Consider the following 27,625-nt stretch of genomic DNA (forward strand, 5'->3'; position numbering starts at 1 on the left):
TGCTGAGCTTAGGTCTTACCAGCACACGGTAGGTGCATTGAGAGTATCTGAAATGGATTGGGCCCCTCAGGGGAGTTGTGTTCAGAACAGCTTCAGGGAGCCCTGCAGGCTCCTTATGGAAGGAGGCAGGAGGTGCCTGCTTCCTGCTCCATCGCCTGGGGATGAGCCCCTTCCCTCCCAGGAACTGAGCTGTGGGCACTTAAGGCTCTTTTGGTAATCTGTTAGCTAATATTTAGGCGCCTACCCTCAGCAATACACCTGCGGCCCTGGTTTGGACTTAATGATCTAACCAGTCTTCTGGCACTTCGAGCATCTGGAACCTCTCCCATTTCCATTGGGATCAAAGGTAGCTGACTGGTAGTTCTGTGTTTGAGTGCACACAGGTGCCGGTAGGCCTTTCTTTCCTAGATGTGGCTGGGAGAAAACCGCACACAGCACTTCATCAGGAATGAAACTCTTCCTATTAAAAGGAAGCATTATGATTTCCATTAAAATTCCATTTGAATTTAATGAATCTCTGCAAACATGAGCTCCGTTGGAAGAGTGAATTCAAAATGATGTGTTCAGTATTCCCCAGTTACCTGCCCCTTGACATACGGACTTGGATCATTTTTTGTGTTGAATGCAAGGAAAGAAACATCCAATAAACACACCTAGGATTTTAGTAGGGAGCAGCACACTCGGTCTTTGCTGGGAAGCATGCTAACAACTGGGAAGTGAACCCCGGTTCAGGTCATATTTGTAAAGCCCGGTGTTCTTGCATATGAATATTCTCATTAATGCTTTGTAGCCCAAATGGGCTTAATTTCTCATTAAACATTTTTGAGCTAATTTAACAAGGTTTGCCTGGAGCCAGCATTAGCTTCAGTATTTTAAAGGGTCTGCATTTCTCAAAGTATCTCTAAACATTGCATTAAGCTGGGGAGGTGAGAGGACCTGACAGAGCTTAAACCACTATGCCAGCAGCCCAGCAAAATTATTACACCTTGGAAAAAGCTTGAGTTTCACAGTAAGAACAAGGCTTATCTTTCCTAATGGGAGTTTTTCCCATGGTATTCCAAATACCTCTGGTTATTTCTTTTATTGCAGGTGCAAATATGTGGGGCTCAGCCTTTAAAGTCACGTTTACAGGAGATGTTTCTGTGATTGAAACCAGATTTATTCATGGAATCAGAATCAAGCAGGTTGGAAAAGCCCTTTAAGCTCACCCAGTCCAACCGTTCCCCAGCACTGCCAAGGCCACCACTGACCCATGGCACTGAGGCCTGGTCTCCACACTGTGTGAACACTTGCAGGGACGGTGACTGCAGCCCTGCCCTGGGCAGCCTGTTCCAATGCCTGAGCACCCTCTGGGGCAGGAATTGCTCCTCAGCTCCATCTAAACCTGCCCTGGTGCAGCTTGAGGCCGGTTCCTCTTGTCCCATCCCTTGTTCCTTGGGAGCAGAGCCCAGCCCCTCCTGGCTCCATCCTCCTGTCAGGCAGTTGTAGGGAGCCATCAGGTCCCCCCTGAGCCTTGCCTTCTCCAGCCTGAACCCCCCAGGTCCCTCAGCTGTTCCACATCACATGTGTGCTCCAGGCCCTGCACCAGCTCTGTTGCCCCTCTCTGGCCCCACTCCAGCACCTCCATGTCTCTCTTACAGTGAGGGGCCCAGCGCTGAGCACAGGATTCAGGGTGCAGCCTCAGCAGTGCCCAGTGCAGGGGGACAGTCACTGCTCTGGCCCTGCTACCACATTGATGCTGTTGCCTTTCTTGACTGCCCAGGCACATGGTGGCTCATATTCAGCTCCATCAGTCAGCATCCCCAGCTCCTTTTCCATGGGCAGCTCTCGAACCGTTCTTCCCCAAGACTTAGGGGTGTGCTTTATTTCTTCACTCTGTGTAGCTCCATCCAAATCAGTGACAGCTCAAACTGACAAAACGGGACTCTTAAGAGCTCACCCAGAAGCATAAATTTGTAGAACTGGGCCTGCGATCTTTTTATGATGCAGTAGAGAAAAGGTTTGAAGTCAGTGGCCACAAAAAGAAAACACAGGATTAAAAAGGAATAAATGGAAGTAGCCCAACCCCAGCTGCAGAGGGAATTCCCCTCTAGTTTTCACCCTGTGTCCTGCTGCACTTTCCATTTCAATCAAATCTCTTTCACGGTGACAATCCTTGGGATAATTTGGAAACAGCATGAGTGGAAACTTGGCTGATTATCCTTGAAGCTGTTCAGGCCCATGCTGAGCATTGCTTTCACAGGTAATGATGAAGAACTTGTTATCAACTGAAAGGGTCACTTTCTTTGTATACACGTCCACAAATGGACACCTTCACTTGAGGTCTAGAACCTCAAGCAATGGCTGTTGTTGGGATGTGAGATGGAGGACTTTAGTATTGCTCTTTTAACATTTCCTCTGTTGGCTCTTTCACTGTCCAGCTCTACACAGTATGGTTACCCCTTGAATGCTCTGAAATGTAGAGAGGCATTGGCTTTTCACATCAAATATGTGTCCTGAAATGAAACACAAACAGCTCGGGGGTTGATTTTATTTACAAGAAGCTTGCCATTACAAACAAAGTCCCTTTTTATCTACATTTCACCTCGTTCTGGGTGAGATATTGCAAGAGCAATAGCTAAGGAGAGAGGAAGAAAAATGGCTAGCACACCTCTTGCCTTCTAGCCTTCCTTCCAGGAGGAAATGAAAGCATGTGTTGAAGGAAGCTGCTGCACAGACCTCCATTTAAACAGTTGCTTTACTTGTGCTTCAAGGTTTAAATATGGTTAAAATCACATGCATGTGGAAATAGGAGCAGTGTATTGAGGCCTCAATGAATAAAAGCTCTTTAGAGTGATTCTTCACTGGTTCTAAATGCTCCTCTTAGTGTTTTTCTGAAGTTCTTAGAATAAAATCTTAGTAATGTAAATGTCATTAAAAGAAAAGATGTGTTTTCCCAGGGAATGATTGCGAGCTCTCCTGTGATTGTTCTGTAGATTCCCACTTCAAGAAAACTAACAAAATGGTTATTGGATTGAAAAGTTATGCTTTGTAAGTAAATGTCACTTTTAAATACCTCAGCTATTATGTTTGTGTTTGCATTACTTTAGGGATTTAAATGGTACCGCTTACGTATTTTATCCAATTCTCAAATGTTCACTTAGCGAGCTCAAATTAAGATCAGTTGTGTAAGTGGAACAGCCTGCTGGCTGTAGAGAAGCTGATTTAAGCTGTTGGACGTGGGACTAAAAGGCAGACATACCAGGTTATGCTGTGTTTGTGAAAGTAGCCTGTTTAATAGCATGGAAGTTTTAGTTTGAAATCAAAACGGAGTCTGTGGAAATGTGGGACAGGCTGGCAGCATCTTTGCCAGGGAAAGGCGAAAGGCTAAGGACAGGTACTCAGGTCAGGTGTGTATGTGTGTGTCTTCAAATAATTCTTACTATGCATAGCGTTCTCTCAGTATTTATTTGTATTTATATGCCTCATATCTTCCAGATGTTGTGAGATATTTAATGTGCACAGAGTTCTCTTTCCCATTCTCTTCTCTCCATCTAATATCACAGAATCACAGAATCCCGAGGGTTGGAAGGGACCTCAAGAGATCATCATCTGGTCCAACCCCCCTGCAAGAGCAGGGTAACCTAGAGTATGTCACACAGGAACTTGTCCAGGCGGGCCTTGAATATCTCCAGCATAGGAGACTCCACAACCCCCCTGGGCAACCTGTTCCAGTGCTCTGTCACTCTCACAGTAAAGAAGTTCTTCCTGATGTTAACGTGGAACCTTCTATGCTCCAGTTTACACCCATTGCCCCTTGTCCTATCACTAGATATCACTGAAAAAAGCCTAGCTCCATCATCCTGACACCCACCCGTTACATATTTGTAAACACTGATGAGGTCACCCCTCAGTCTCCTCTTCTCCAAGCTGAAGAGACCCAGCTCCTTCAGCCTCTCCTCATAAGGAGATGTTCCACTCCCTTAATCATCTTTGTGGCTCTGCGCTGGACTCTTTCAAGCAATTCCCTGTCCTTCTTGAACTGAGGGGCCCAGAACTGGATGCAATATTCCAGATGCGGCCTCACCAAGGCAGAATAGAGGGGGAGGAGAACCTCTCTTGACCTACTAACCACACCCTTTCTAATGCACCCCAGGATGCCATTTGCCTTCTTGGCCACAAGGGCACATTGCTGGCTCATGGTCATCCTCCTATCCACCAGGACCCCCAGGTCCCTTTCCCCTTCGCTACTTTCCAGCAGGTCAGTCCCCAGCCTGTACTGGTACATGGGGTTGTTCTTCCCCAGATGCAAGACTCTACACTTGCCCTTGTTGAATTTCATCAAATTTCTCCCCGCCCAACTCTCCAGCCTGTCCAGGTCTCGCTGAATGGCAGCACAGCCTTCTGCTGTGTCAGCCATTCCTCCCAGTTTAGTGTCATCAGCGAACTTGCTGAGAGCACACTCGGTTCCCTCATCCAGGTCGTTGATGAAAATATTAAACAGCACTGGTCCCAGCACCGACCCCTGAGGGACTCCACTAGTCACAGACCTCCAGCTAGATTCTGCACCATTGACCACAACTCTCTGCCTTCTTCCTTCCAACCAGTTCTTGATCCACCTCACTACCTGATCGTCAAGCCCACACTTCCTTAGCTTATCTGTGAGAATGCTGTGGGAGACAGTATCAAATGCCTTACTGAAATCAAGAAAAAACACATCTACTGCTCTACCATCATCCCTCCACCTAGTCACTTCCTCATAGAAGGCTATAAGGTTGGTAACTTTTTCTTCTGACAAAATGAAGTACCTTTCCTTGGGGTCTAGCCAGCCTAGGAATGGTTGGCAGCCTGGCGTAAGGCATTCATGGGTTCCTCTCCGGCAGCCTGCCTAGAAATCTCTGCTCTTTCACCTTTGAAGTTCTGGTAGGAATTGACTTTAGATCCTATAAGTCGATGTTTCCCCTTTAGATACTCTCTTAGCGTGCATTTTTTGATACTAAGCATCTTCCGTAGGTCTTATCTTCCTGTCTGTAATTCTTGTGGCTTGTAAGGGGCACCGATGTTATGCATTCCTCCCAAATAACCTGGAGGGATGTGACCAGTGATCATCCTAACTCTACTTAACCTCAGCATCCTTTTCTCTTTAAAAACCAGTTTATCACTTTCCTTCATTTATCCATCTTTGGGCCATTGACTGCCTTTCCTGCACATCTATGGTAAATGTGTAATCTACTTGTGAGCTGTTAAATTCTGCTAGGAGGGTGTCCCTTTGAGTTGTGGTAGTCTGCCATGAGGAGCCATGATGACTTTTATGTACTAATAGTCCCTGAAATGGGGGGGGTTGAGCTTCTCTGTGGATTTTCTGTGATTAGGGAATAGTCTTAACTGTTGCGTGGAAGCTTAACAGGAGATATTTATGTAACACTGTCCTGCATGTGGTGCAGCAGATCTGTGTGCTCTACAGCAACTTCTCTGTTTGTGTAAACCCTGAGCTTGCAATCAGAGTACAGAGGGACTGGGGGATAGTTTGCAGGTAGATGGTAGTGTCAAGAAGAAGGAAAAATGTTGGGAAGCATGCAGACATCAAATCATAGTAGTGGTTGCCCCTTCATCTGTCTCCCTGCCTCCCTCCTTCCCTCCTCGCAGGTTCTGGTAGTGAAGTGGAGGGCAGAACAACTCTAAAAGGCTCCTTTTCTTTCCCGTCCCACCAGGGGGGCCTGAGCGAGGGGCTGTGAAGGGCTTTGGTGCTGGCAGGCTTAAAGCACAACAAATTGTTTGTTACAAAGTGGGTGTTGTGTCATAAATCATAAGACAGAAGTAATACATTTCTTCTGTCATCTGGCTTAATTATAGTATTCACGAGTTTATTCTCCTTCACACTTCAGTGTAAGTGTAGCCTTCAGTAATCAAATGGCTACTCTTCTGTGGAAGCATCCAGGAAAAGGACCGATAAATTAGATTCTGATGGTCAAATAGAAAAAGCAAAATGCATTTCTGTAACAACAAGGGCCCTTGTGGTGGTTCTTTTGCAGGCCAACTTGGATTCTGTCAGAGCACAAAGTGCCAGGCATGGCGCCAGGTTCTGTCCCTGGCTGCACGCTGAGCTGCCTGTTACTTATCCACAGGACCGCCAATGCAAGAGTGTGTGCACCGCGTGGATATGGTGGAGGTAGTAAGTGGATCACAACGTGCATGGTGAGGCAGGAAGTAGGTTTGTTCCTGATGCGTTCTGTAACGTGGTAGTGGGGTTTTCCCACTTTTTTCCTGCACAAACCCCACAGGCACATGCAGAACTGCTCTTCACCCTATTTGAGAGAAATCATTCAACATCCATCGGGCCTTTATAGCTACTAAAATAGTGGGAATGCACTAAGAAGGGAGGGCAGGCCATGCTGTCTGAGGGCAGTTAGTGCCCTTGTGTCAAGAAGGCATGATTATGTCAGTTTGTCTTTATGTGCTGAGAAAAGAATAGACCTGAGGAGAACATAGGAAGGGGAGGGAGAAGAAAACCACAACAGAAATGAAAACTGTTGATCTTGATTTCTGTTTATTTTCATATGCCTAGTAGAAAGCACACTGATACTGAAAACGGCTATAAACGTAATCAGACGCTCTCTGTAGCAGGCTGAAGTGGTGTACTGATGTTAGGCTTATAGAGAAATGGGAGAATTTGACAGTTGTTTTTTTTAATGGCTCTTCTGTTTAGCTTTTAATCACTCTCATCGCTTTGTTTTTGCCTGTCGCTGAATTTTCTTACTTCCTAACATGAGGAATAAAGCACTCACATAATTCCCCTTTTAAATTTTTAAGCTTGTATTTATCGCTGAATGTATAACCTGATAACCAGAAATAGGAATCTCATTGCAAAAAGATTTCCTTTCATTATCTTAGCAAGTAGAAGTCATCTCAAATATCAGTACAGTGCGTGATGCCGAAGGAATGTCAGCTCAGGAGGACCATCACCACCAGTTCACATATACTTCATCTCCTTACTGGTACCCAGGAGCTGGGTGGTGACTCTGTTGCCTGATGATTTCTAGGTGTTAACAGAAATATGTGGCTGGCTGGCGAGTGGCCATGCCTTACTTGGAAAATGCCAGGAGTGGATGTAGCTCTCCAGGCAGGAAGAAGCGACCCCAAAACCAGTGTCAGCTTTCAGAATGGCATTGCTTCTGGTAATTTTGCTGAACGAGCACTGCTGTCTGGACACTTACAAGCATCAGTTAGAGACTAAGGTTCTGACTCCTGCATTCACTTTAAATACAGAATATAATTGTGTGCAGGGTGCTTCATATAGGATTGGGGGAGGGGGGTTGGTACCCAAGCTCTGAAGGTCATTAGGCAGGCATAGAATCCCAGACTGGTTTGGGTTAGAAGGGACCTTAAAGCTCATCCAGTTCCAACCCCTGCCACAGGCAGGAACACCTTCCACTGGAGCAGCTTTCTCCAAGCCCCTGTGTCCAACCTGGCCTTGAGCACTGCCAGGGATGGGGCAGCCACAGCTTCTCTGGGCACCCTGTGCCAGCGCCTCAGCACCCTCACATTAAGATTACATGTGATTTCTGTGTATAAAAGTTAACTTACAACTACTGCAGTTGAAAGACCTGAACATTTGTCTTTCGCATTTGAAAACAGTTTATGTTAGATATTTGCCTAATGTAGAGTTCCTGTGACTACAAAATTGTCTCTTCACCAAATGGTACATGCACATACTTCATAAAGTGGTCTACAGCTTCGAATAAACTAGGGCAGGTAAACAGAATGTCAGGTAATTGTTCAGATTCTCCCTTTATGCCACAAAATAACAAATCTGGTCTGTAGTTGTTGTTCTTCTGAGATTTATGTGAAATCCCCAAATAATGCCGCTTACCTGTTGTTTCACCTACAGGTACATCTATGTTCCAATGGGAGGATCTCAGTCCAGTCTGCTGGGAACACTCTTCTCCACAGCCCTCACTTTTGCCTTTGTAAGCTATTGGCACGGAGGACAGAGCTACCTGTGGTACTGGGGAGCACTGAACTGGCTTGGAGTAGTTGTGGAAAGTGGCATCCAGAAGATACTTTCTATTTCACCTATTCAAGATTTAATTGTAAGTTGAATCTTTCTTCATTTCATAGAATCATAGAATAGTTAAGGTTGGAAAGGACCTTAAGATCATCTCGTTCCAACCCCCTGCCATGTTCTTGTTTCTGTGCACATCTGAAGTTCCTGGCTGCTACTTCGATTCCATCTGGATTAGAAGTTGTTGATAACAGCTAAGAGTTAACATTCCCTTGCCCACCCTCAGTGTTTAACGTAAGCCATGTAACTAGAATTCTGCAAAGTATCAGCAAATAAAATGCTGAAATACGGTCTTAAAAGCTTCCTCTGCAGTCCTACAGTAAGAAGCTGCTTGTCACATTGCCTGAAAAGAAGCCAGTTTTAACATTTGTATTTGGATTTCAGTCAGGATGCCCTTAAAATAGTCATCTTCACTAAAATTAGGAGTATGTATTTCTAGCCATGTGTTTCCTGGACAAATGTGTATGGAGCAGCTGCTTGCATCTGGGAACAAGCTTACACTGGGAAATCTTAGGCCACTCAAGAGACAAGTAATGAAAATATTATTTTGCTTTGAAGACCTCTAATATTTTCACTTTATTTATAATTTTGACCTTCATGATGTCATTTCCAAAGGACAAAACTGCCCTTGAAGTGCAGTCATGTGCAAAACACAGTGTTTTAATCTCGAGGATGGTTTTAGTCTGCAGGTTTGCTCACTGTTAAATCCCAAGTCTTCTAATGACTTTGTAAGGATAAGTAATTCCTTTGTCTTCTTCCTTAGTAGTGATAAGGGCACATAATTTGTTTTCCTGTATAATGTGATGGTGGCGGTGATGACTCACTCTGCAGCCTGATAAAGTCCTGATGCTCAAGTAATTCTGCTTGTTGTCCATCCCACCCATCTCAGTTTTCACTGTTGTGGCATCCCATGTGTGGCAACTGATACAGCTAAGTCGTTTAGTAGCTAATAACAGCCAGTGCTACCTTATGTCATCCAACTGGCCATCACTATGAATGAATTCAGTGACAGTCTGGGAGCAGCTTTTTTTCTTCCTAGAGAATGAGTTTATCAGATCCATTAATCCTCCCTCTAGGGTGAAACTGAGCTTCAGCTGCATACATTTGCCTCTGGTCTGGAAGACAACATAGTTTTTCAGGCCTGCAGCTGTGAGGAAATACGAGTGTTGAGGCTTTTTGTATTTGATGTCACTGTATCAGAAATTTTAAAAGAACTCTTGATTAAGTGCTTAAATTCCATAGAAAAGGGAAGGATGTTGCATTATGAGGGGGAGGTTAGATGTGTTGGATTAATTTCTAGAGCATAGTTGTAATTATATGCTGGCAGTAGGGCTCTTTTTTGTGTAAATGAATTCCCTAACAATGAACCAAATGCCTTTTACCCTTTCCCTTTGTTTTCATCCAATGTTAAAGGCCTGTCCAATGTCTTCTATGTCTTCTTTTTTCCTATTTCTCTTTGGAAACATGGCTGTGGGCCTTCCTTAGATCATCTTTCCCTGATCTGTTTCTGACACCAATATTTGTAATATGAATAGTTTAGCATCTTCATTAACCATTAGGCAGATCTTTCTGCATTCAGTTATGGTTGAGTCATGCTTGCTTTGCCTTGTGCCTTGAAGGTTTCTTTCCAACAACATGAGCTCTAGTCTTCGCAAACTACCCCTCATGCTCTCTCCTTATGCTTAGAACAAATACCCATTAACTTCTTGAACACTGAGACTGGGGAGCAGACAAGCAGTTGGACTTCGACCTTTCCCTCTCAAGAGGTGATGTGACATTCTTATTTTATCTCTTGGCCAGGTGAAATCCTTTGCATTCTTGTGCTTCACTCCTCTGCTCTGTTTGCTCTTGCAGGCTATTTTTAGAAAGGAAAGTTCATTTTTGTCCTCAGAATAGCAGATGAGTTTTTGAAAAACATGCAAAGCCCAGTTTTCTGCTTCTTTTAACCCATTCTATTCCCCAAACCTCCTCATATACTGGTGTTCATGTTGAGTTCCATAATTGAGTTGAGCAGCAGATGTTTAATCAGTAAAATCTAGTTAAGAAAAGCTCAAAGAGTAAGCTGAATTTTAATCTTGCTGGATTTAAAATGGAATTGATCCCAAAGGATAACAATAATTGTATCAAAACTGCTTCCCCTTTTTTCCCCACTGTATTGGGTTAATTCTCTAGCAACAGGAAGATACAAAAATCTAAATAAAGCACGTTTGAGTCTAGTCCTTCACTGAATCCTTGTGCTGACTAAGAATATATATAAAAAGAACTGGACCCTATATTTATGCAGATTTTATGGTAGTTTTAATCTCAGCACTTGAAACCCAGCGCAACACGGGTGGCTAACACTCCTGTAGCAGTCTGACAGGTTTTAAATGTCATCTCAGGCATATTGAGCTAGAATGAACAATGCGGCATGAGTAATATTTACTGAAAACACTAAATATCCTGACCCAGAAGGTTGGAGCTGAAACTTCACTTGTACTGGCTGCGAACCAGGGCTGGCTTCCTGATTTCAGCTCTTGTTCCTTCTTGTGTACTTTTCAGCTTAGGCTGCTGTGAGCTTCTGTGTTTCAGTGAGTTACGCATCTTCTTTCCCCTAAAGATTACTTGTTAGATACAAGTAAACTAGAGCTGAATTACCATCTTTTCATTAAAATGCTGTCTATAAACCAACAATAAATGCTGAGCATCATAAGCCAAGGCATATCTGGGAACTTTATATTAAACTGGAGAAGTTTAGTTTGCTTTTGTCAGTTCTTTTTTTTCACTTTTCAGAAGCTATTTAGGCCCGTATTGAGCAGAGAAGTGCTTTGTTTCACTGCTTCTGTGTTTCTTAGAGATAAACAGTAGTAACTGGTTCAAAATCAGTGTCAGAATTTGTATTGAATTTTAATAAATAATATGTGAGATTTGGAAAAGGAAATGCTAATGGCCATCATCCAGTGATTTAAATTCCTTCTCCTTTTTCCTTAAGGAAAGCAAGATACAGATCTATACAAGAAATTAGGTCTCAGTATAAAAATAGATCTAGAATGATTTAAACCTTAGAAGAGGCGACAACATCATTAAATCAATGGATTTGTAAACCAGAAGTCTTTGGGAACCATTCTAAAGAAGGTGGAGCAAAGGAGTTGAAGTTGGCAGATAGTTAAGATCAGTCTTTGGATTGAAACACCAACATGGATCTTCTAAGTTCTTTTGGAAAGTGGAAACACACCATTCAGTCTAGCAAGAATTTTAAGTTAAGGCATAAAGATCTCTCTTCTAAGAATAATGCTATGAGGAATTTCTAGTTTCACAGTCTTATTTCTAGCTTTATTTAGTAAGAAACTAGATACACCAGAAATGATTCAATTTGAGAAACCAACTAATTTTAAGCATGGCTTATTTTCAAGTCATTTGAACTGTCCTTGTAAGTGGTTTGGGTTTTTAAAGCATAAAATGCTTTGATTTCTCCATTTCCACGCCTGGCTGTAGCGAGGTGCACTAATGAAGTCCATTTTAGTGCACTCCAGTTGCCTTCCCACCCCATATTTTGCATGATGCCCGTGGTTTTAGTTACTGTTAGTTTGCGCTTTTTTTTTTTGCCTCCAGCAGCATAAAGTCTCTGTAGTTAAATAGCACCATTGCTTTGGGTACCAGGGATGTGTTCAGTGACCACAGGCATCCTCAGCTTTGCAGAGAACAGAATTGTAGATGGCTTTTAAAAAGTGGGGTGTGGTGAGGGGGTTTTGTCTGGTTTTTCCTTGATTTGATTTTATTTGCCCTGTTTCCTCTGCTAGGTGCATTAAAATGCCTACAGTTCATTCCTAGTAAGTTATGCATTGTGCAGTGACCCTGCAGCCAGCTGGTGTGGAGCATGGAAAAGCACTGAACTGGAGAGCCTGACCTCTGGGTTGTGGTCCCACAGGGAATTAAGCTGGCCTAACGGCTCCCTGCTCCTGCAGGGAAAGATGTTCCATCTCTCTTTCCTCCCTCCTTTGCAGTCTCACCACTTTCTCCTCTGCAGACGTCCCTGCTGGAACCTTCATGGAGCTGACCTAGCTCTTTACCCCAGCAGAAAGCTTTATGTCCTCTGGTTATTTTATTGCTAGGTGATGTGCCTCAAGTACAGGAACCTGAACAGCACCTGGAGCAATACCATCTATGAGACAAAAGCTGAGGGAAGAAGGTGGAAGAGGAGGAGCTCAGCTACCTGTAACCTCTGCCTTGCTAACGTGCATAAGCAGTCCAGGGTAGTAGCTTCAGCCTCCATGTTTAAAGTCAGTGGGAGAGGGAAACCAATTGGGTTCTGCTGCAGTAATTACCCAGCCCTATGTTGGGGCCCAAATTCAGACTAGCCTAGGTAAAGGTTCTTTGGATTTCACATTGACCAAATGTGTAACCATCTCTTTTAATGACAGAATTTCTCTTAGCAAGTAGAACTCGCTCTAAACTGTGAAGCTTCCTCCTGCAGCTGGCTGAGGCAAGAACGGGCCAAATATTAGGAGCTTGTTCAAGAGAAGTATGTTTGTTGACCACCTTGCAAGAAGAGATCTTCAATAAGATCTCTGTAATAACAGACCCTTCTCAGCTGTTCTTCAGTACATACTAGGCTTTGGTCTCTACTTTGCTTCATTTGGTGAAAAGAGTATTTGTATTACTGGTTTACTTCTGTTAAGGCTGTCTGGCCTTTTTTACTAGTTTTATGTAACTCATGCATGCTTTTAGGTGCAACACGGTCATTACATTTAGTGGCAAGCATTGCCAGTGATACTTATAACATTTTACGTGTTTGCTGTAGACTTCTGTTGGGTTTGTCATTTCCCTCTCTGAGAGTCTGTAAGAATGGAAAGGGAGGTGGTTGAACAAAGTCCCCTCATCAGACTCATTTTCTAGTGCAGAATTGGCTGTTGAGATACAAGTATCACCCATAATGTCAAACCCAGACCAGGGGATGAGGCTTGCCCTCCACCCCAACCTTGAGTTCAGCCAAATCATTGCTCTAACCAGAAATCCCTACTATCCAAAGGAGATATCCTCTGTCTCAAAACGAGTGGAAACTGCTTTCCCTGGATGTGAACATCAGCCAGAGTAGGCTTGTGACAGCTGTCTTTGTGTATGGTACCTGGAAGCAGCAAGGTGCTGTTTTGTACTGAGCTGTTGAATGACCATAAAGGTGAATATGGGTTGGCTGATGCGTCCAGGTTTTTTTCCCCTAGATGCTAAAATTCATTTTAGCTTTGCCAGCAATAATTCTGACTCAGGCAATAGATGTCAGCATTTAATGGAAATAAAAGTACTGAGGAGTGGTTGCACTCTGGTCTTTCTGCTGTGCCTTATGCTACAGAAACTTGCCACAGGGAAAGCAAGTCTGTGTTTGCTGAGAGACTCCATAGGGATTATTCCTGTGTAGTATTTATTTGTTCACAGTTTCCCAGTGGCAGTGTGGGAGGAGCACGGGGGCAGAATCACCATGCAGCACCAGTGATTGGTGAACTTATATCCTTTCCCAATTGGATTGCAATTTAAAAGGTAAACCCATTAAAATGTGGATGAGGGAACTGAGAGAACCAGAGTGGGAACAAAAATAAGGATGTTAAGGACCTGAAGACAGAGGAAAGCGTGTGGCACTCTCAACCTGTCCTCCTTGGTAAGAGCTGTGTATAGGAGTATGTACATTGCCATCACTGGGTTAAATTCCCTGCTTTAAACAGAAACTACAAAGGAGGATGGCGCATTTCCATGCTGTTCATTTTGTACTGTTCACAAGCTGTCACTTCTTAAAACAAAAATATGTTTGGGCAGGTTCCTCGAGGGTGAGGAGTGAAGTGTAGGAGCAAGTACAGAAATTTCCTTCAGTGTATGTCAAACTTTCACACATGCATCTCCAAGTGTAGTGCATACATACGAGCTGGTAGGAGGCTGTCTTCAAACAGAAGAGGGGGTTGGCTCTTTGCTGAGAGATGCTATAAATGTAGATCTTCTGGAAAATCTAAAAATGAACTGGTGCTAGTGCAAGACAGCATTTTGTTGAGTGAATGTTTAGTAAGACTTCAATACAGAAGATGAGTAGCTTCTCAAATACTATATATAGCATTTATTCCTAAATTCAGAAACAAGTTCTATTTGTGAGACTAGATCTTAACTGACAGCTGCTTGATTTTAAATACATGGTCCTCTTCTTATGGGGACGATGCAGGCAATTACAGGTCATTTGCATCATCCTGTCCCTTGGAAGAACGTTGCCAGTTGCCACCTTCATGTGTAAACCTTCCAGGAGCTAATGTTTACCTTTGCTTTGGAAAGGGAAGTCTGCACCTTGGGAAGAAACAGGAGGTGACCTCAGGTCAGTTTGGAGAGAAGGGAGGGAACAACTGCAAGCAAAATAAAATGCCAGAACAGTAAAGCAAAGTAAAGGGGGCTGGCTCTGCCTTAGAGCTAGAGGAAGAAGGAGCAAACAGGAATGATTGCCATGAATACTGAAGGGTACAGGATATGTTGATGGGGAATTATATTTATTCTTCCATTCGGTGTGGCAGTTGTTGATGGATAAGATCTGGTAGCACATCTTGTTCACTTTCTGCTTGCAGCCTGTTCCTTATCTTGTTACTGATATAGTTCTGGGGATTCCACAGTTTCTTTTGGATTATCTCATAAATGGCTGTTTTGTCTGTGTGTTCAACCAGAAATCTTTATTTTTGATGCTTTTCTGTTGTGTGGTACAGTCACTACTCATATCCTACTCAACATCTGTCCCTCAGCTTCAGAGTGCAGGAGGAGGTTTTATATTGACATGCCAGCCCCTCATCAGCTGGGTTCCCCTTGCTCCTGCTGCTTTTTCAGCCTGACTTCCCCAGCATTACTGAGCACGTGTAGTCCCTCCCTTTGTTTCTGCAGTCTCCCAAACACACTTTTGTCACTATTACCCACTGACAATGTGTATTAACAAACATTTGTGGAAGTTTCCCCTCTGCTTGGATCCAACCCATCTTCCTTTTACTGCTCACTTTGGAAATTGAAGACACTGACGTTCTGTTTGGCAGAGCTTTGTCACAATTTCCAGCCTTTCCTCCATCCCATCTGCTCCCCCAGCTGCTCAGTCACACCCTGCCCTCCACTTTGAGTGCTCCTAGCTGCAGCTAGAGAAAATAGCCAGGAACTGTTAGTCAGGATGTGTTGTTTCCCTTCCCACCACCCCATCTGCTGCTCGCTCGCTTTCAGCTTCTCACCCGTGCTCCTGGCTTTGTGCTGCATTGCGGCTGACCCACATTCAAGGGATGCTTGAGGTGTTCACTCTTGTGTGATGGGGTGATTACCAGGGTTGGGGATAGACACTGAAGAGTTGGCCTGCCTTTTATCTAACAACAGTTTCTAAAAGAAAGCCCTTAGAAGTGTTTTCTTAGCTTCCGGTGCTTAGAAGTTAAGATTGACTGGTTGGTCTCTATTGCTTCTGTGGAGAGGTAAACAAATTTGGGCCGTACTCTTCAGCTGTGATGCAATGGAGGTGAAGAACAAAGTTCACATCCATAAATTGCACTGGGAAAAGCAACACCAGCAACGGATTTAAGCTTTTTTCCAAGCACTTACCTGATAGGTATAATGGCACCAACAGTGCCTGTACTTGCAGCAACTTTACCCACAAGCATTTTACCCACTGTCCCCCCTCCCTCCACTAAACCCTATAGAACAGAGCATTGCCAAGAATATTGAATCTAGGTTTTGTGACGTGAAGTTGAGTCAACATTACATCAGCTTTTAAGCATTGCTGCTCTAGTAAAAACCTTCAGGAAATGGAAAGGATGGAGCTTTAATAACTGTTGGAAGCACACTTACTCCCCTCGTACACTAGGCAGTGAAAGACAATGCAGGAGTAGGGGTTATAGCCGTAGTAGTTAATCTGCTTGCTTTCTTCAACACAAAAAAGAGTGCAGTTTATGTACCTTATTTTAAAGTTACTGTGGGTAAGTTTGCTGATAGGTTTAGGAGGAAGAGGATGAAATCTGTAGGGCAGTATATTTAAAAAAGACAACTCTTCTAAAAACTGTACTGTAGTTTATTCTGACCCTTTAAAAACTAAAGGCAGATGAACTCAGGATAATGCATTTGCAGTGGTGCAGTTTGCAGTATCAAGCACGTTTCATGTCACTCTGGCCATAGTATCTGGCAGTCTTATTCCATAGTTCATGCATTCCCATAAGAAACACTCAACTGCTTCTCCAGTTTTACCATAGCCCTTATTTTTGCCATGTGTTTGGATTATCACGTCTCTGGATGTGTAGTTCAAGAAAAACTCAGTGTGTTGAGTTCCTGTTTTACTCCATGAAGATGGCTGCTATTTGAATTGCAGCAAATTTAATTCTCTTACATGGGACTTGCTAAAGTATTTTTAGTATGAGCAAGTTTGAGAATGTCACTGACTTTATGTAGAAGTTTTCTCTCACCTGTCCCAGGTTGATCTTGAAGGTCTTTTCCACCTGGTTGATCCCATGATTCTCTGCCAAATCACCACAGTGTCACTGCTGTTGTTAGAAAACTTGGAAGAATGGCTGCTGTAGGAAGATGTAGGAGTGGGTCCTTGGGAAATCACTGGGGAATATAGTTCCGTAGGACTGTCTGGTTTTGACTACTGTGCAGTTTGATCTTGGATATCTCCTCAACTTCCACATGGGAGGGTGGATGACTTACTCAGGTCAGTATTCCCCAAAGTATTTTCTCTGTTGCTGGCTAGCTAGGAGATGTAAATGCAATTGGGAAAACATTTCTGGACCCTTGACTTCATCTCTCATGTGATTCAGTAATGTCATTGTAGACTGTCCTGTAAATCAGTGGCAATGGGATATATTGTTGATTAGCTCTAACTCCCCTTAGGAAGAAGCTCTTTTAGTGCTGTAACGATCTTGCAAAGCAAAAGAAATGAGTATTTCCTCTCGCATCCTCTCTCACTTCAAAATTCCACCCTGTCCTTTAGCTGGACTCGTAATTCTAACCTAAATGATCTGTTCTGGCGCATGTTGTCCTTCATAAGCTATCTTTTCTACAAAAACAGCCATTACACAAGCTTCCTGTGTCTGGCTTGGTTTGCACTCAGAAGCTAAACATGGCATGCATGTGTCACTGAAAATGGATTTAGGGATGGGTATGTTTGGACCATGCAAATCCTTTTCAAGCCTATTTTCGTCCACCCCTCTCAACCACGTACGCGGGTTTACTTTCCAAGGTACCCCACTACATGATATTATTGTTTATTTTTTTAGGGTGACTGAGAAGGCCAGGTTGAGAGAGATCTGATGGCAGCCAATTGTGCTAGACCCAGCTGTGTGCAGAGAGAGGGTTTTCCCAACATCCCACAAGAATGTCTTTGTTTAGAGCAGGAATAGGATTGGAATAATATCCCGAACTCCTTTCAGTCCCAGGAAGGGTAGCCTGGGCCAGCCTGTGTAAATCACCTCCTGTGTCATGCTGCATACCTTTGGACTGAATATCTTGACAGTGGCTTTAGTGTAGTTTAAGTGTTACAGGCCATTTGTTTCAGTGTGTGGGGAAGTGGGGGTGTTACTAAAAGTAAAGTGTGATGAAGAGTTCATGTGAGATTACAAGTCAAGATGGAGCATGGAGGAAGGATGCAAATATAAGGGCTTGAGCCAGCAGCCATGGCTTCGTTGTCATTTTAACACGAGGTGCTCTTTTGCCACCTTGTCTTCTGGCTGTGTTTCCAACAGGAAAAGAAGAGAGGGAAAAAGGCAGCAGTAAAATCCAGAGAATCCTCACAAATCCATAGCCACTGCTTGTACCATTGGAATGAAGCATTATTAAATCATTGTTAAGTCATTAAGTAGCATAATGAACAGTTTGGGGGGGTGAATTTTGTCTGCTTTGATGACGCCAACTTGCTGTATACTCAGAAAAAATCCATATGCGGGGAGCTATTTAAATCACAAATGTTGTTCTGGATTATCTAGAGCAGCCTCATTCATTTTCCATGGGTAAATTAATGCTTTCAGAGTATTAATGCGAGCACAATAGCTTCTCAGGTATGTTCAGAGTTAGCTTGTTCTAGATGACATGAGATGTTTAAAGAATGTTTTCTTCTTTTACCTTCTTTGCAGCTGGGTAAAAACTGCATTGACATCAGGGACTCCCAGGAAAATGTGTACTGCTTTTTGGATCAGTGCCTAGCAAAGTTAATGGAAATTAACTGCACAAAGCCCAGAAAGGATCCAGTGTTTGTCTAAACTGTTTCTGTCTTAGTCTACTCTCTTAGACTTTATAAACGACTGAAGGCTTTTACAGTCTGTGCTGCAGTTAACTTGGCTTGTTTGACACAGAGCTTTTGTAGAGAGTGATGTATTAGATGTGACAGTTTCATTTATTTCTTTTAGTGACTGTATTAATTTAATTTTTTCAATGGCAGAGCTTTTGCATCTGTTTGTGTTGGTTCAGTTGCACTGGTTTGGGTTGTAAAGAAGGCAGACCTCACAAGGTTCCTGGGTCTAATCCGTGCCTTGGTGGGGAATGCAGCCCAGCACCAGCTCTACCTCTTTCTGCAGCATTACCAGAAGATTTTTCCCCTCCTCTTTCTCAAGTAAAGCTGTTTATCTGTAGGGTTAGTGAATTAGTTTGAAAGACAAAGGGAGAGTGAAAAGTACAGCCACTGAGAGGCTGTGCACTATAAATAAGCTACAGCTCAAGCATAACACGTTAGCATTGTGTAAGAGGGTAAGTTTGGTGATTCTTAAACAAAAGTTCAAGTTAGCATCATCATAATTTCTCTTTGTTTAAACTTGGTTGATAGCGTGGATTTAATAGCAAGATTTCAAACATTCTGTCTGTGTGCATATGATTGCACATTCTCCAAAGGCACGTATTTTTCACATATGGGACCACATATTTATGATTTCAGGAGGAGAGAAACTTAAGAGATCCCCTACCTGTTGTGAACCTACGGAGAATGCTTTAGAAGTTCTTGAGCAGCTTTGGAGTGCAGTTCTGGCCTCTCCAACATAAGGACATGGAGCTGTTGGAGCAAGTCCAGAGAAGGCCATGAGGATGCTCAGGGGCTGCAGCACCTCCCATACGGAGGCAGGCTGAGAACGTTGGGGCTGTTCAGCCTGGAGAAGAGAAGCTGCGTGGAGACCTCAGAGCAACTTCCAGTGTCTGAAGGGGGCTACAAGGATGCTGAAGAGGGACTCTGCATCAGGGACTGCAGCCATAGGACAGGGGGTGATGGGTTCAGACTGAAACAGGGCAAGTTCAGGTTAGATCTAAGGCAGAAGCTCTTCCCTGTGAGGGTGCTGAGGCGCTGGCACAGGGTGCCCAGAGAAGCTGTGGCTGCCCCGTCCCTGGCAGTGTTCAAGGCCAGGCTGGACCCAGGGGCTTGGAGCAAGCTGCTCTAGTGGAAGGTGTCACTGCCTGTGGCAGGGGTTGGAACTAGATGAGTTCTGAGGTCTTTTCTAACCCAAACCAGGCTAGGGTCCTGTGATTGTGTAATTATATATATTCCCTTATCCTGTCATGCCCTAGTTTTCATCTAGAATTTTCAGAGAGAAATCTCAGTCCCTGTTTTCATATTTTAGTGTTTTCCATAGCATTGTCTGGAATATTGACTGTTGCTACATTGCTCATACAGATTGACACAGAATGCTTTTCCTTGAAGCTTGTATCTCCGCATTTTTGTGCTGACTCAGGCTGACTCATACACTAGATGTAGTTCTGATGGGGGCTAACATTCAATTTAACAGAGATTTGCTTTGCAGTAATACGTTAGAATCGTGTTTTTATGCTTGTAACTGTCATTTGTTTGAAGAATTGTCACTTTATATCATCTAGTAGTTGAAGCTTTTATTTTGATGCTTACAAAACTAGCAGTTTAATTGTCTGGGGATGTATTTGTTGGTCTGTTTTGAGCATGTTTGTTGTTTCAGGTGTCTGAGCATGAATTCTAGTCTGGCTGCAGCTATTAAAGTTTAATTACTGGTTTGATACTGCAGTCACAAGGCTCTTCTCTGCAACATCCCCGTTCATGACATGAAGGCTGAGCAGCTCCTGATGTTTTCCTTAGTCCCCATTCCTTGCCAAACGCTCATTACTTCACAAGAAGCATTCAGTCTTTAGGAGATTCAGGCACTATGTAATGAGGCTTTCAGCCCGGGACCATGATGAACAAGACATTTTACTTCATGCAGTAATAAGGCAGTATTTCCCTGTGAGGTGCTACAATGCTCTTGGAAATTTGTTCTAACAACTGAATATTGAAGGAAGCTAAAACTTCCTCATCCTTCTTTCATCGTTGTCTTGTAGTCTGTGTGCTGCACTCACACCTCAGGTGATAATGTGAAATACAACAAAAGCAAACCAGTATATCGTGGAGAGAGACCTCCTTTATTTGGATCATTAGAACAGCAGCAACCCAGACTTTACAACATGAGCAATAATATTTGCATTGAAAAGAAGTATTGGATATGAATATATCATATGAAGATAGGCTGAGAATGTTGGGGCTGTTCAGCCTGGAGAAGAGAAGGCTGCGTGGAGACCTCATAGCAGCCTTCCAGTATCTGAAGGGGGCCGTATAATGGTGCTGGAGAAGGGACTCTTCATTAGGAAATGTAGTGGTAGAACAAGGGGTAATGGATTCAAACTGAAACAGGTAAGTTTAGATTGGATATAAGGAAGAAGTTCTTTACTGTAAGAGTGGTGAGGCACTGGAATGGGTTGCCCAAGGAAGTTGTGTCCATCCCTGGAAGTGTTTGAGTCCAGGTTGGACAGAGCTTTGGCTGACATGTTTTAGTGTGAGATGTCCCTGCCCATGGCAGTGGGGTTGGAACTGGATGATCTTAAGGTCCTTTCCAACCCTAACTATTCTGTGATTCTATGATTGGGATTCTGTGTGTATTTGCATCTTTTATTTTTATGTTGAAGCATCTGTTTCTTAAGGCTTATTGTGATAACCAGTTCTGATCTGTCTCTGGAATCTTTCAGTGAAGTCTTATTAATCAACCAAAGAATGAATGACTTCTCAAGTTGTTTTGTGCTGGTTTTTTTATGGTGTTTTTGTACTGAAGTGCTTTACTCCGTATTGAAACCTAGTGTATAGTAGTATCCTCCCCGGAAGCGTGTTGTTATTCTCTACATCCATCATCAAAAACTCATCAAGGAGTATGTTTAATATGAAAAGAATTAAGACATAGAATGTACAGAACTGTCTCCAGTTCTGTGCTCCCTACTACAAGACAGACATGGATGTGGCTGGAGTGAGTCCAGCAAAGGACTGCAAGGGTGGTGAAGGGACTGGAGCATCTGCTGAAACTGTTGAGCCTGGAGAGGAGAAAGCTCAGGGGATCTTGTCTGTGTGTATAGATACCCAATTGTAGGGGGGAAGAAAACAAAGCCAGATTCTTCTCAGTGGTATTTAGTAACAGGACGAAAGGCAAGGAACACTAACTGAAGTGCAAGAAATTTCATTTAAGTGTAAGAAAATCTTTTTTACTGTGAGGGCCATCAAACACAGGTTGCCCAGTGAGGTGGTGCAGTCTCCATCGTTGGAGATGCTCAGAACCTGACTGGACACAATCCTGAGCCCCCACCTCTAGCTGACCCTGATTTGATAACCTTTCTAGGTAGCCTCCTCAAAGCATCCTTCTAGTCTTACTCAGCATCCCATTTTATCATGAATCATAGAATCACAGACTGGTTTGGGTTGGAAGGGACCTTAAAGGTCATCTAATCAAACCCCCCTGCAACCTTCAACTAGATCAGGTTGCCCAGAACCACATCCAGCCAGGCCTAGAATGAAGTCTTAGCCAAACCTCCATGGCATTGGCCAGAGTTCTGCTAGATATATTAAAAGCTTTGGGATCTGGACCATAAGGATTTGAACTTCTGTATAAAAGCTGTTTGGTATTAACTACACTGTCATCTTATAACGTTGTTTGAAAAACTGCAGGGGCTGTTCACTTCATCTATGCCTTTTGTTTGCCCCTCAGGAGCGTTCCTTCTCGCCAAGTATTCGCCGTCGACTTCACGCTGTCCTTGCATCTGTTAGCACTTCAATGCTGATTTTATCAAATCTAATATTTCTTGGAGGAAATCACGTTGGAAAAATCTACTGGAACAGGATCTTTATGGAAGGCAAGTTCACTTTTATGTGCTTTCTAGATAACAGAACTTTGCAGCTGTTGCCTTGGGTGGGCTGAGCCAGGTTCTTCTGCAGGCTGTGTGACTACAAAGAAACATTGTCTTTCTCCCATCAAGTCTATAAAGAGAGTTATCAGGCTCCTCTCTCAGTGAAATCACTGAAGATTGAATAATAAATGTGTGACAGGTTAGCCAGATCGGGTTTTTTCTGCTTTGCATTTCATGTACATCAGTAAGAACAGGCATACTAAAGCAAACCTCATAGATTCTGTTGAAGGTTAGTGAATGAGGTCTGCTAATACAGCATAATTGAGCAATAAAGGTGGGGTTTGTAGTGGGCCTGTCAGGGTAGGGGCCTTCTGACTGTTGAGAACAAGGCCTTGAGGACAAGGAACCTTGGATGACAGTGTCAGCCTGTGGTGTTGCTGACTGAGCAGTATGCAGCAGTATGGGAGCTGACTCAGGAGACAAAGCCAGAGCTCAATGTAAGCAGGACCAGCTTTCTTACTGCTGCCAGAGGCCCACATTGTCAAAGAAATGTCTTGTAGAGGAGTATTTCTTCCTCCTGAGGGAAGTTCTAGTAGGGTTCTGTACCTGGAAGAGCCACCACTGTTGATTGCTCCTTCATGCAGCATTTCCTCCTCTTGTTGCTTGCAGTGGTTTAGAGATCAGCGCTGGGGTTTTGAGGTTCTATGTAACATCTCAGATAGTGGAATTCTTTTAAGTTATGTACAGAAAAGGAACAATTTCTCTTCTGAGCTCAAGCAAAAAACCCCCAAACATTCAAACATCTCTAAGAAATGTACATTTTTAGCATAAAATACAGTGAAGCTTTTTGCTAGTATTGGGCAGGGAAGATGGGGTGAAATACTTGCTCGTATTTGGGTTTTGCTCCTAAAACTCAAAATGTTTGGTTTTTATTTTCTTAAAAAAAGCTTGATGCTCCCTTAAATTGTTTCTTCCCAGTTGGAAGAAACTATTGGCAAATAGTTTCTTGAAGCTGTTGGAAACTATTATTATCTTATTATTATTGGAACTATTTTACTATTACTTTATTATTATTATTATTATTATTGTTTCTGTTATTATTATTGTATTACTATATTATTATTAATGATATTGTTATTATTGGAACTAAATTGGAAACTCTTGGCAAATAGTTTCAGTAGAAAAAGCAAAATAGCTGAGAAAATAAGTTCGTCACTTCTTTCTATCAACAGCCAAAAAAGTGCTAGTGAAACTGTCCATTTCGGGGTTTTATCTTGATTTTCATCATGTAATTTGTGTATTATAAATGGGGAAAGTATGCCTTCTCTCTTCAAAAGGGTTAGCAGTTGGCAGCATGCTGGGGTTTGCGTCTGATGGACAGTGTTGGAGCAAGCAGAACACTATTTCATTAAACTAGATCAAGTACTGATTGCTTTTTATTCCTAATACTTCTTTAGTCTATTGCTCTGCGTATAGCTTAAGTACATGTGGCTACTTCAGTATGAGGTATCAGGTGTCTAGGATAGGAGTAGCAAATTAGTTTAGTCATTTGCAGCTTTATCTCCATGATGTGGTAATCAAATTTACTACTTTTAGAACATAAAATCTTTTGCTTAGTGCAGCTCATATTCTGCTGTAGAAATCTCAGTGTTAAGCTTTATATACATGTATCCTTAGACCACACAGATGACTGTGAGCATATTCTATTACTTCCTGATTCTTACAACTCATACGTACAAACTGAAATCTGCTAAGTTTTTATTGCATCAACACTCCTGCTCCACTGTGATTTTCCTACTGAGGAACAAGTGCTGAGCACTGAAGGCCAGACAAGGACAGTACAAGCACTGACAATACAGGGACTATTCCGAACTATGATCTTCAGTTTAAGGTGACTGTGCCTTATCTGTATCTCTGTAGGAGACGTAAGAAAAATCTACACATATATTTGCAGAGTGCAGTGCTAAAAGGTAAATAAATCTGTGCATAGTCTTCACTGTTTTGATGAATCTAGTTCTTCAGTATATTCAGACCAAACTAAATACTACAGTATACACTCTTGGGTCATTCCTTTAGCAGCCCAGTGACAGATGAGATCTAGCTGCTTGTCTTCAGTTTTTGTCATTAACCTCATAAAGAATTAAGCGGGAATGTGTTTGACTTCCCTTGAAGAAGGAAGGGTGGTGGCAGTGAGTGACTGCTCTGTGGGGCACAGGGTGTTTGGGGGGTTATTTTTGTGCTTCTTGTCTGGTGTGATGCAAGCAATATGAAGTTCCCAGGCACAAAGGTTTTCTGTTTGTGCAATATGATGTTGAAGGGCTTTAATTAGGACAGATGTTGACCTCCTATCATCAATGTTATAATGTTCAGTGCATTACTAAGATCTGCTAGATACCTATCTAGTTACTTTGAGTCAGTAATTGTTAGCTTTGGGTTGAGAAGAGAAAAGATACTTGGTGAATTTCAGGTTAAAATATTCATATTCTTGTTGTATTTATAACCTTTTGGATCTGTTTGAAATTCATTTTAGTTTAGGAAACCTAAGCAGGGTTTTGCAGCACCCTGAACCAAATCTAGAGAGTAGACATTTGCATGTGGAGAACATGTCTGCATTCTCAGCAGCCTGGGCAGCAGGACTTGAGCTGGGTGCGCTGAGGTGGCACAGGGCTCTGGAGCAATAGTGTGACATAAAAATCCCTGGAAGGTAAAGAACAGAACACTAAGGAAACAAAGCTGTCCATCTGCACACCAGCTGCAAAGAATAGTTAGTTCCTTTGTTAAATCCCACAGATTTATGTCTACAAAGATACAGATTATACTTGGAGGAAGGAAGTGGGAGAATAGGTATGCATTACCCAGTTTGTAAATAGAATTGGCATTTGTAGATCACTAAAAAAATCAGTTATGAACATACATGCTAAACTCGAGGAGTAAAATGCACCTCAGAGCAGGAATCAGATTGCCAGGGTTAGGTGTAACTTTGGGTGTTGTGCATGGCTTTTTCCAAGTCTGGCAAGTAAGTAAGCCACAGATTATTAGTATTTTAAAGCCATAAATGCCTAGTGTGTAGCACTTTATAGTCAGAAATGGAGTTCTGTTTTATAATACCTGAAAACAGTGCTTGGAGAGCAGCTTCCCATTAGCATGTGTGTGACAGTGGTGCAAATTTAATATGGCTAACTCTTCAAAGGAAGCTTTACTGAAGCTGAAGATATACAAAACGCACTTTTAGTTTTGTTCTTTGGCTGCTGAAGAGGATCTACTGTGATCTTTTGCAAAGACTGAGTATTAGGAAAGATCTGGATAGTTGTCTAAGCATGGGGAGGAGAGGACATGGGGATGAAAGCAGTTAAACACTAGGGGTTAAACTGAGGAGGGGTTCTCTTTGGAAGGGTGCCCTCCTGGGACTGGTGTTGTTCACTGCTTTTGGTTAAGAGACTGAATTATCTTAGCAAGCGTGGCCAAAGGCATCAAGCTGGTAGGGCACACAAGTATACTGGGTGATAAAAGTATAAAATGCTTCCTGCTCTTCACTGGTTTGTGAGCAGCAGAGCCCAGATCAATGAGGAAAGCACACAGTATGTGTCAGTTATATTTTACTTTGAATAGCTCTCTGAAAATGGGACAGGCATCGTTTAACTTAACACTAAATGATACTTCAGCTATCCAGTTGACCTTGCTGCATCATGAGGAGTGCCTTTCTTGAGGGCAGTTCATCCCATATACATATCTTAGCATGGGATGGGACGCGTTGTCACTCTTTGCTGAGTTCAGGAGCATTTCGTACAGGTTAGCTTAGGTTAGATTGGATGTCCTACATTTGGGAAGGTGTCCTTTAGGAAGCTATCCAGCTCAGAGTGAATTTCACCTTCAGTTAGAAATGATTCACCACAGGAGCACAGAATGGCTGGCTAACAGAAATCCTGCAGTGAAGGGTATCTGCCTGTTCTACCACACTGCAGACTTGATGCATCAACAGCATCATTCCACTTATGACAAAAATAAACCTTACACCAAGATGCATTGACAGCACTGTAAAGTGCATAAAATAACCTCTTCTACTGATGATCTGAAGGCTGAAGTTATAATTTGTGCAGGTTTTGTTACTGCAATTGAAAAGAAATTATAATAATCATCTGACAGCAACGTGATGGGAAGCGGAGGAGCCAAGACGATGAAATAAATGGCATTGTTTTGCTCTGAGTGGGAAATAGGTACTTAGAAGTTTCCACAAAGAAAATAGTAACAATTAACAACTATATGTCCAGTGAGGACCAGAGAAGACAAAAAATCTCCTGTAAAGTGTAACAAGGAAGCTTTAATTGAGGTACGAGAACCTTTCCAGCTGTAAGACATGGAAAGCATTGAAGCACTAGGTGAGCTGTTGGATTGCCATCTCAGGAGAACCGTCTTCAAGCAGACAAAAATCTGTCAAGCAATGTAGAAAATACTGATTTCCTCGGGGTGTAGGAGGAGCTTTGGAATGGCCTCCAGACCCATCCCAAGCCCTGTTTTCCCTAGGCATTCATCAGCAGATCCAGCTGTTTACATGGAAGAGAAATCTGCACAGCACAGCAGGGTTTTTGTTTGCATTCTGATATCTCTCCAGCAGGTTGGGGGTGATGGCAGTGTTCAAAAATGCAGCTTCAGTAGCATGTTCTAACAGTTCTTTTTTGAGTTTGATGATCTGGTTGTGGGGGAAAGCCCATAGTGCTGTGGCTGAGGTGCACCTTAGTGGGAGTCAAGGTGCAGTTTTAAACTGCTAGCGGTTACAATCATGGACAGGACATTTGCTGTTTCGTACTTGCTCTTCTAGCATTTAGGATGAAATGCATAGTGTTGTATAATATTTCATTTGAGAAGTTTCTGGGAGCATTCGAACCCAGTCGTACTATGTAAAACTAAAGCTTATTTCTCAATGTCTAGTATTGCTCACTCATTGAGGATGGCGAAGCGTTTATTTTGCTTCCAGTTTTCCCTTTCAGATTGCTTTGAAGCAAAGTCAGGTTTTGTGCTGATCAGAACTCCTTTATTTGGTTAATTTATAGGGGAAAAGTTTTCTCATTGCTACTAGGCAATTACCTTGACCTACTTTATGGAGGCGGAAAAGCCTTTGGACTTCTTCACAGCTGTGCAGCCCTAGCTCAGATTGTGCTTCATGGGATGTCTTAGGCATTGATTTGCAAGTGGGAATTTCCATGATAATGGCATACAAGGTTCAGAGGTTTGAGTGAACCAAGAGGTTTAGTGTAACAGGTTTCATGTCACATGCGTAAATGTGGAATCTTTGGCTTGCCTTGGCAGAGACAGCCAAAGAAAATCTTTTGGCATCATGTTAATTTAACAATGCTATTTGCTAATTACAGTGTATTGAAGGTTATTTTTGGCATTCTTATTTGTTTCATTTTATAAGAACCAAGTAGTGAATGAATGGAGAACGGAAAGAGTACCGGGATCCTTCAAAGCATCCTCCTGGACTGCTGT

The 27,625-nt window shown here is 42.7% G+C and overlaps 1 protein-coding gene across 3 annotated transcripts in view; it reads left to right on the forward strand.

The window, feature by feature from the left end:
* The window catches only part of HHAT (hedgehog acyltransferase), an 82,107-nt gene extending 59,880 nt beyond the window's left edge, over positions 1-22,227 (forward strand). For all 3 annotated transcript variants that reach the window (XM_061348308.1, XM_061348309.1, XM_061348310.1), the window contains 2 exons: positions 7,868-8,069; positions 22,003-22,227. In XM_061348308.1, coding sequence (XP_061204292.1) covers positions 7,868-8,069; positions 22,003-22,212 — 412 coding nt within the window. In that variant the 3' untranslated portion in view covers positions 22,213-22,227. The remainder of the gene's footprint in view (positions 1-7,867; positions 8,070-22,002) is intronic.
* The last annotated feature ends 5,398 nt before the right edge of the window (positions 22,228-27,625 follow it).

The sequence above is a fragment of the Neopsephotus bourkii genome, unplaced genomic scaffold (assembly GCF_033783945.1).
Source record: "Neopsephotus bourkii isolate Nb327-2 ecotype Australia unplaced genomic scaffold, CSIRO-AGI_Nbou_v1 NB_354, whole genome shotgun sequence".
In the NCBI taxonomy this organism is placed as follows: domain Eukaryota; kingdom Metazoa; phylum Chordata; class Aves; order Psittaciformes; family Psittacidae; genus Neopsephotus; species Neopsephotus bourkii.